The sequence below is a fragment of the Perissodus microlepis genome, chromosome 17 (genome assembly GCF_051167445.1).
Source record: "Perissodus microlepis isolate ML-2025 ecotype Zambia chromosome 17, ASM5116744v1, whole genome shotgun sequence".
Taxonomy (NCBI): domain Eukaryota; kingdom Metazoa; phylum Chordata; class Actinopteri; order Cichliformes; family Cichlidae; genus Perissodus; species Perissodus microlepis.
This window is the reverse complement of record NC_140477.1, coordinates 15,846,309-15,856,587: the sequence shown is the minus strand read 5'-3', so window position 1 is coordinate 15,856,587 and position 10,279 is coordinate 15,846,309. Positions and strand designations below refer to the sequence as shown.

The 10,279-nt window shown below is 38.7% G+C and overlaps 1 protein-coding gene across 2 annotated transcripts in view; it reads right to left on the bottom strand.

The window, feature by feature from the left end:
- Positions 1–2,143: 2,143 nt before the first annotated feature.
- pawr (PRKC, apoptosis, WT1, regulator) overlaps positions 2,144–10,279 on the bottom strand; it is a 69,028-nt gene continuing 60,892 nt past the window's right edge. For both annotated transcript variants that reach the window (XM_084909461.1, XM_084909462.1), the window contains exons 6-7: positions 8,903–9,007; positions 2,144–5,020 (exon numbers count right to left, since the gene is read on the bottom strand). In XM_084909461.1, the coding sequence (XP_084765587.1) occupies positions 4,934–5,020; positions 8,903–9,007 (192 nt within the window). In that variant the 3' untranslated portion in view covers positions 2,144–4,933. The remainder of the gene's footprint in view (positions 5,021–8,902; positions 9,008–10,279) is intronic.

Below are 10,279 nucleotides of genomic sequence, written 5' to 3'. Positions count from 1 at the left end.
CCAACTGATAATGAAATATGGCTGGGTTTCTTCAAGAACAAGATAAGGCCTGCTTCTCATCTCTGTCCCCGCTATCAGCCTCTCAGGATCTAATGCGATCCGTGGAAGAGGACGTGCCTATTCAAAGCCGTACATACAATACAAGCACATGAACGTATGATTATTAACATGATACGTGGAAAGTTGCATCCAAAGTTGTGAATCTAAAAACATACACAATTCAAACCAGCTGTCATTTCAACAATGTGAATCATTGTCTTTTGGTTGATTAACCTGTAACTTATGTCAGTGCTACCATTCCAACGCCCTTAAAAAGACTTTATGCATCTTTAAAATAAAAGTGGTACCTTTTGTGGCCAGTGTTGCAGCAGATACATTTTGCTTAACAGTGTGAGTCATGCAGCATCTGACCAAATGGCAGTATATACTGCACTGGAATGAAGAACATGTTCCATAACCAATAGAGCTGGGGTTCCCATAGTTTCTATGACCATGGGTGGATTTAGAAAGCTGGCAATGGTCATTTCTGGACATTAGAGTCAAAACTGATAATGCATTTCTCTATTTGAATGATATAAACTCTATATCTTCTTCATCTTTCCTTGAAATGCTTGTAGGTTGTATGAAATGTTACACCCTGGCCACAGAACAAGCACTTATGTGGAATCACATAAAGAAGTAGCGCAGTCCATCATACTTTTAAAAACTGCACCAACCAGAGGAGAAAACTGAGGGCTGAAACACTATTTGTTTTGAGCATGGCTTCTATGTCAGAGAATGCCATGTTTAGCTAGCTTGATTGTTAGTTATGCGTTAGCAAGCTACTGTAGTGAGGTAAGGCATTTAAAACAATACAGCGTTAACATATAGGCAATATAAACACTATATTTTTTGGTGTCTGTTTTAGCTAACTTCCATATTCAAATGTCAGTTATAGGCTTGACCATTTTTTAAAATGGTGACCAAAAGTGCAGTAATAGCATCCTGCAGATGCTATACTAGCTCATGCATTATTGTCTGTATCCACTTTTGTTCTTAAAGACTCTGTTCAGCAGCTTGCAGAAGTGTACTACAGAGTTTTTGCTATGCTCAACTTATTCCCCATGTTATAGAAAAGGAGACACCTGGATAGGATTCAATGCAATTAAAAAGCAGTGTTTCCCTTAAAATGTGCACTGTATTTTTTCAGTAGGCTGGGAAGTGAGTTGTTGCTCTAACATCACCGATTTTCTCATACCTCAGGCACTATTAAGTGATGAAGGCAAAAGCTGGAGCGCATTTTGATAAGTCTTTAAATGTTGTTTTGAATATACTGTTATTTACCTTCTTTAATGCCAGGAAAGCAATATGGCCAGAACTTAATACCTAGAGTTACCTGGTTACTACAGTAGGTTTGTATAATAGCAACATCCCAGGCATTTATTCATTTTTAGCCATTCTACAAGATAGCCACATTGCCTTTCTCCAAATGTTGCTGACGTAACAACATTTCCTTGCAAAACTCCAAAACAAAAAACAAGATCTATACAAAGACCTGCTGACAAGCCATTTTTCCCCCACACAGTGTAATTTACTGAGTGACAATAAGACAGAAAGGATTCTGATGCTGTCTGAACTTTAGTGGAGGTCTGACAGTACTGCTGAGAGCAGACTAAAAGCTTATTGTGACAAACCAAAGGCAGTTATGAATTGTCTGTGCCCTCTGTGACTATTCCAAATGACAAACCCTAAAAGTTTCCATAAAAATGCTAATATGGATTATAAAGAGAGCCTCCAGTACTTTCCGTCAGCTGAAAGAGGCTATTATCTGGAAATTTAGTTGACATTAGTCCTAATATGGTTCCTGTATAGATTTTTTTTTTTCCCCTCTTAAACTGTCAGTAGGTGAGGGAATTTCAACGGTAACAGCGTTTCAACAGTATAAGTTGTGTGTGGTTGATGGCGGTTTTCGTGTTCCAGCCACATCCAGGTTGATGATTGGCATGTTGAATCATCATCAGCCGTGTGTGTGTGTGTGTGTGTGCGCGTGCGCTAAAAGCTAAGCAGAGGAACTGAACTCCCCGCCACCGTCACATTGCATTACCGACTCAGTGGCACGGTATCATCACATCAAATTAGTCTTAATGAACACAAGCGAGTCGACTGAGGAGAGAGATAATCAAACTTTTATTAAATGACTTAATCTTCTGTACATGCATAATGCAGTGGAAAGAGAGATGGGTCTGTGGTGTCTGTCTACGTGGGGATGATCTTTACCCCAAAACATGTCAATGTATGTGGAAGCAGTGAGCCTAAAGATCATTTGCCACAGCGCATGAGATCACCGTGCACCTCCTCGCTGGGAGAGGAGCGGCTAAATAAAATAAGAAAGTAAAATTCTGCTACCATCAAAGCCTGTTCCCTTGAGTAAACAAAAGAGATGCATTTCAAACAGTATGTTCCTTCAGTTCATTTGGTTATCATACAAAAAGAAAATGCACTATAACTCACTCCATGCATTCTAGAAGGCAGAAAAACAGAAGTAAAATATGGAGTTACTTCTGTGTCATTAAACAGCAGGTTTACAATAAAGAAACTGTAGATATTAGACCTAAAAATAGTTTAGGTGCAAGTAAAATTTATCATTTAAAATATTATTCCAAATGTGCTGTTTACAAAAGCAGAAGCTTTGCTTACCGTTGACCTGAATCTCACGGGTCGGAGCTACAAAGAAGTATGTAAGACACTTTCAAAGTGAAAGTTGTGCCTTATTGCCGAAATCGACATGTTTCAAAAGGCTTAACTTTTATTTTAAGGCAAATGGTCTCCATTTCCGGTTTGTTTCACAACCGCTTTGCAAGTAGCTAGCAAATATTTGCAGATAACTCCTCTTCCAAGCAAACTACAGGGAACTACAGGATTCTGCTAGTGACTGAAGCAATTGCAAGGTTTTTTTTTTTAGTGCAGCAACATAATTCCTTGTGACAAATTTCACCAAGAGACCTAACAGGCAACCTCCCATAACCACTTGCCAACCAGTCAGGAAATACCAATTTTTCCCTAGTTACTAGCCGTTCATCGACTGGTCTCTAGGCCTTTGTGACTGGGGCCTAAATAATGCTGCCCTGCTAAGTGGCAACCAAAATATATGAGAGAGCCTATTTTTTCCCCCACATTTTATTAATGTACAGTGCCAGCCAATCGTTGCGTCTAAAAAGGTTACACACCCGGTCAGCATTCACATATAGCAGCAACCCTCTTCGTCTCTATGACAGGAAGTTGTAAAGAGTAAGGTGGAAAATAAGATCTCGATCTCACTGCATTAATCACGCAGTACTTGGACCTAGAAAATTAATGGTTTTACATCCACTCTATCAGATGAAAGTGACACATAGCCAGAACATTACTTGGCTATATTCATTTAGACAGGTTTGTGGACTTTAAAGGAGAAACGATTGCTGGTGCTAGCTTTAGCCACACTCAGCTAACTGATCTAATATGTTGAAGTCAAGCCAGAAAAGTGTTACATTTAACACATTTTTAAAATATAGTCAGATTGCTGAAGAATATAAAGATTTTCAAATGCATCTTCAAATACTTTATTATTCTGATTTTTCCCCCCTCATATTTAAGTGACGAGTAAAATTAGATGCCGGGAAAATCCCTGGTAAAGAGCACTGATACTCTGTTTTCCAAAAAATAGAAAATCAGTGAACATTTGTATCGTCCCAACTTCAGTACTTCAATCTTAGCATTCAATATCAATTGCTGCCAATTCATACAGCTCATAAAACAGCAGTCTACATGGAACAGGTCAGATGTAGCATCTTTGCTATGAAACTTTTGAATAAGCAAAACTTTTGAATTCATAAACAACTTTTAGATTTCCAAAAACGTTGGATTTACAAAGATGTTTTTCTTGCAAGAAAACATTTTAAGCACAGTGTCTTCAGTTTTGCTCTCACAATTTTCAAACTGCCAATTATTTCTGTTTAAACCGCATATTAAAGGTCTAGAACACTCCGTACTAAACATCTATTAAATATCAAAGGCTGAACTTGTAAACAAGAGCAAAATATCTTTTAAGAAAATGAATCCACATATATGATAGACAAGGATTTTACCCAAAGATGTTTCATAAGTGTCAGCTATAATACTCAAGATGTTGACATTGAAATGAGTAAAGCATTTTATTGATATTATTTTTAAACTGATTGTTTAAATGGGATATATTCAAAATGCAAATTTTTTTCAGATTAGCCCTTGTGGGATTAAGATGTACCAAAAAGTTATTGGAAGAAAGTAAATCTGGCACCAGTGTCCATTAATAAAGCACCAGGCTTTAACCATTTAAAAAAAAAAAAAAAAAAAAAAAATCTCACATGCATTGCAAGGCACTATGCCCACTTTGGCTGCTGATACTGTAGCAATAATTATACTGGATTTGGTCCTAAACAGCAGCACTGCAGTGGCTTCAGACACAATTCAAACATTGCAACAATGGAAATCGTTTTCAGTTTACCTGTGTGAGTGTTGGGTGTAGTTTGTGGAGATGTTTGAAAAGACTTTGTGTGCGCTTGTTTTTGTAGCACATACATTCAATGTATTTTAGCATCCTTTTTTTTTTAAAGACCTTATCAGAAATCAAAAAAAAAATTAACAATCTAAATGGCCTATATACAATACATTTACATATAATATGTATAGGATAACCGAAAATCCCCACCACTCAGTTCAGCTTTCACAACAATTGGAATAATCCTCCTCAGATAGGAGGGATGCATTTTAAGGCTGTGCGCCTCAGATGACAGCTGATTTACAGTCTCACTCTAACAGACAAAAAACACAGATTCAAACACATAAAAGGTGACCCTGCTGGACTTGACCCAGAGCAGGAGGCTGGTTTGGAGAAGGGAGACGACAGAGTTGCTGGGTTGTCGTGCCGGATCTGGTTCTACCTCGTCAGCTGGCCTACCACTTTCAGCAGAGTCTTGTTCTCTTGTTTGAGTTGCTCGTTCTCATCTTCGATGTCATCCAGGTCCTGTGAAAAGGGCACAACACACACATATCTCTCTGTTTAGTTCCATCAGGACTCATTTAACCACATAAATATTCAAGACCCTGCCTCTATACCGCTGAGAGGCCTGATCAGGTTGTGGAGTGTTCGTCTGAGAGTTAAAATGAGCATTGCTTGCTGCCAGGTTCCCCCCCCCCCTCCCCTCCCCTCCCCTTCCATTTGGGCTGCCTTGATAGCAACAAATTAGACATTAACAGCTTCAATTAGTTGCAAATGAGAGAAGCTCTAAGTTGCCACAGCGCTGTCTCATCAAAGTGACACTCCTCATTTTCGGTTTCTTCCATCACCGGCCATGATTGCATGACTGTTGGGAATGAGCTGAACAACACTTGGAGGGACTTAAAAAGTCAAATTAAGCAGGTCACAGGTTTACAACACAGCTTGCTGTCTCTGCGGCAAAAAAGGGACATAAAGACTAACGTAAGGTGAGACACTAACAAGAGAGAGGTGGGGTTTGGTTCCCTTCTTTTGCACCAAGATGCAGATAACTTGATCTGCCGCTCACAAACGGGGTGGGAGGGGTGACTGTTGCTGTGAATTGGCGCCACATAGATACAGTTGATTTAAATTTTATTAGCAAATTTAAGACATTTGAAGACTTTAAAGACTCAAAAACATGATAGCTGTCACCTGTCTGACAGATGCCTGTAACACGTAGCTGCTTCCAGAGAAAAATCTTCAAAAGTTTAATGTAGACACTACAATCACCTAAAGCAGCGGTCCCCAACCTTTTTTGCGCCACGGACCGGTTTATGCCCGACAATATTTTCACAGACCGGCCTTTAAGGTGTCGCGGATAAATACAACAAAATAAAACTAGTACCGGTACCGAAAAAAAGAAGATTTATTCATAACACACGTGAAAAGACCCAGGAAAACCGAGTTAACGATAAAAAACGATAACAAAATAACGCTGAAAACCGCTAAAAACCCTGAAAACCATACATTTCACACCTGAGCCTCAACTCTCGCGGCCCGGTACCAAACGACTCACGGACCGGTACCGGTCCGAGGCCCGGGGGTTGGGAACCGCTGACCTAAAGAATCTAGTGTTGCATTAAGTAACTCTACTCTATACTGAGTAATAGTGATAAGCAAGTAAAAAGCTGTTTGCTAAGAATATTATATCAACTTAGAAAAAGAAAAAAAGGACAATTATTGCAGATTTAACCTTTAGGAAATATAAAAGCTCTTTTTCTTTCTCATTAGATGAGCCCATCAGTATTTACTGTGTAAGCTTTCACTGAACACTCTGCAAGACTCTCATTTCAAAGCATATCAGTGGGAAGAAAGACGTCCAGCAGTTGAGCTTTATCTTTTCTTTCTCTCCCAAATAAACTTCTACAGTGACTGAGGGTTCAATTTTACTCTGCAGAGACGCCGACTGGATCAACTCTTATCTCCTGCTATAACATCAGGCCCTGCAGGAGCCTCTCTCAGGGACGTTTCTGATGGCTCGCTCCCTGCATTAACCATCCTTGGATAAATCACTTCTCTTATGGCCAACCTCTCCTATATGTGATGCCATCAGTATGATGCTTCCTGTATATTGTGCTCTTTTTGGGGTTTGCAGTGAGTTTTGCAGTGTGTTTGATAATGACAAAAGCATTTAGATAATAAGCAAGCAAGAAAAATGTACACCATTTTCCACCCACCAGACTCGTGATCCAGAAAACACAGTAAAAAGCTGCAAGTACAGAAGGTTTGGAGAGGTTTCACTACGGATATAAAGCCATCAGCCAACATGTTTCTCACCCTGCGTGCAGCGTGAGGTGAACGAAGGGGGAGAGAAAAAAACAAAAAACACACTCCAACCCATCAAGCCAAATGTGAAAGCACACCTGACCCCTGCTATTGGGTTCACTTTAGTGTGAAATGATCAGACTGTGATAGTTACGAGATCTGTCAAAAGCTCTTCTCACGATAATTGCAGCAGCAGCACTTATTATCGCTCGTCTTGCCATTCTCATGTCTTAACTGATCTTCCTGAGGGAGAACTGTTTAGTTCCTTTTTTCAGTGAGAAATGGGTGTTTTTTTTTGTCTTTGTAAACACTCAATATTATCACCTCATCTACAAATGTGTTTTAACCCGATTTGAATCTCCTCTTAATAACCGCTCAGCCTATATAAGAGTTCATATTTTATTGACTTTGATTATTTTTGCCATGAAGATTTTACCAAAAACAGCATGCATCTCTTCATTGTTATTTCGAAATAGGCCTTAGTTTATGAAGTTACAATGAAATTCTTTTAACTAAATAACTCTCATTCATAGTCATTCAAATACTACCACTTTGTCAATGCTACTGGGATTTCTGATGTAACCATAATGCATCTTGGCAATGACACCATGACACACACATGTACGCTACAGCAATATTAGTCTCCGTAAGCAAATATTCTGACAAAACATAAGACCATTTCCGAGTTTGTTAACATGTGACATCAAAATGCTCCATGAAGGAAGACCAAGCTTCCAAATCTGAAAAGTTGGGAGTGAAAGTAGTAGTCATTATTATTTCTTCTGCTTTGCTCGTCACACAGTGTTGCAGCTAAAGAAGAGTGATTCCATAGAGTGTACATCGGATATAGTAAGATCACCCGCTGGATCTTATTCTTATGAACTCTCAAAGTTAATAGACAGTCACTGCTATGCTGTTTATTTTTTAGAGCCAGATGTTACCTTAATGAGATGAGAAGCTGTGGATTGCCTAAGGTTACTAAAGTTAGTGAGCTTAGTTAGCAAGCTACCTTTGTAAACTGCCTAGATGCAATACATCTACTAATAAGGTCAAAGTAAGAGTGAAATAAAATACTAGAAGTGTATTTGGAAAGATTGTACCAAACAACTAAACAGCATGCCATAATATTAATTATATTATCAACCAATGGACTGTTATCCAAACATAATTAAGCCTTATACATTCCTATGTGGTGTCTATGTAGTAGACTGGTTATCAAGCAACATGAAAAGCAACTCAATAATTAAGATAAATCTGTAATCAACAAAGTTAACCCAGAGGTGTAAGGTGAACTTCAATTTCATTTTTGAATGTGGAGCCCAACTGTGAAAGTCACTTTATAATAAATGGTTGCTGATTGTAATACCTCAGTGATTGGCTGAAATTGGCTAGGTTGTAATTTGCTGTTCATCTAGTTTGGCCCATGCTGCATTTTACTGTTTTGATTTGACTGTTAAATGACACAGTACAAAAATTCACTTTGAAAGTTTCAATTCAAAGGGGTTTGAACTGTAAAGGCCCAGTTCAGACTCGTTCTCCAGAAAGGTCCAAAAACCCCATGATGCAGATAAAAAGCGTGAACACAGCTGTTAAAAGTAATTTTCAGTGGACTTCATCATTTCTTTCTTTTTTGCTGTATTCAACAAAAACTACTTGCATAAACCGAATGAAAGAAGCCAAAGAGGACTGTTTACCCTTCACTGTTCATCCAAGACGACTCAAATTTAGGCTGACAAAAAACAGCTCAGTGGTGACACCATGATTGACGAATCAGTTACATATGAACATACCTGCCACACGGAGCAACAAATTTTAATACTTTCAACTACTTGTGTTTCAGAGTGTTTAAATTGCAAATTACAGTAAGTTTTCCCCCATTGTGTTTCAAGTTATATAAATTCAAAACTAAAAAAGTATGTTTATGTCCAGCTTCTGATAGACTGCAAGAATAATCAGTGTAGAAAAACACATAGCTATTACACACAAGGCCAGTAAAATGCCAGATGATGATTACAGCCCCCACAAGACGCCCACACATGCAAACACAAAGAAACACTCAAAATATCAGACATCAGAGCAGAAAATTATGTAGGCTGTGCTCACTTGGTTCAGCAAGTCGATTTCCTCCTTCAGCTTCTCAATGAGATCATCTTTGTCCTGGTAGGCTTTCAGCAACCTGGCGTTCTCCTGACGCTCTCTGGCCAGCTCCTGAAAATGCACACAGATTGCACACATAGTTACATGAAAGGCAAATATTTTCACAAAGAAACAGTGCGTGGAATCTGCATTGAGGTGTACCAGGAAATCTGCCCTGTAATTAGTTTAGCTACACAAGATTTGGAATTTCATACATCGAAACAGTTGCCCTGGAGCATTGCTGTCTGAAGGGGAAAATAAAATGAAGTTAATCAAGATAAATACAACCCGAATCCAGTAAATTGGGAAAGATTGCAATGATGCAAATCTCTAAACTCATATTTATTCACAGTAGAACATAGAAAACATATCAAGTGATTAAAAACGAGACATTTTAGTGTTTCCAGAAATATATTAGATCATTTTGATGATGGAAATCTTAAAAAGTTAGGACAGGGGCAACAAAAGGCTGGAAAAATAAGGGTTGCTAAAATGAAACTGCTTTCTTTTGGTGCAGTGGGGACCTAGGTTCACTAACATAGGTTTTCATAGGTGATTCTGAGCCCATGCAGCGATTTTGCATGGCTATTTTTAAAGCACCTGCGGACTCACAGTTTATGGCCAATGCATACAGAGATTACTCTGGATTCTTAGACTCAGACTTTAATGATATTATGAAACTCTCTTAGCACCCTTTGCATGTTCTCCCTGCACCTGGGTGAGTTCTCTCTGGGTATTCAAGCTTACCCTCACACTCCAAAGGTATACTTGTTAGGTTAATTAGTGATTCTAAATTGGGTGTCGGGAGCGAATGAGAGTACGAATGATTGTCTCTCTGTCAGCTCTGGCTACCAGCCAGATTGCACCATGCCTCTTGCCCTGTCATACAGCTTGGATCGGGCTCCAGCACACCTGCAATCCTGAACTGCACGGGCAAAGAATAAAACAGAGGGGTGGATTTTTTTAAAGTTGCTGAACTATTTCATCAGAGCCACTCATAAAACTGTGAATTCCTTCCACTCATGAAAAACTCCTAATCACATTACTAATTAACTTTATTTGTTGCCAGATGTTGCACAGCTCTCAGCTTTTTTTTCTATTTTTAAAATCAGTTTCTGAAAAACATGCGACTGCTTTTTATTTGGATCTTACAAAGGCAAAAGTGTAGAGTAAAAGTAAAAGTGAAGCAGCTACATTTACCAGTTATAAAAAACGGAAACGAAACAAGCCTCTGCACTGGTCTACTGAAAGAGATTACTTTATTGAAACCATATTTTTACTAGCAGAAACACTTGGTATTAAAAAGGCGTCAAGAACAGTCAACTGCATTGACTTTTTGTAAGA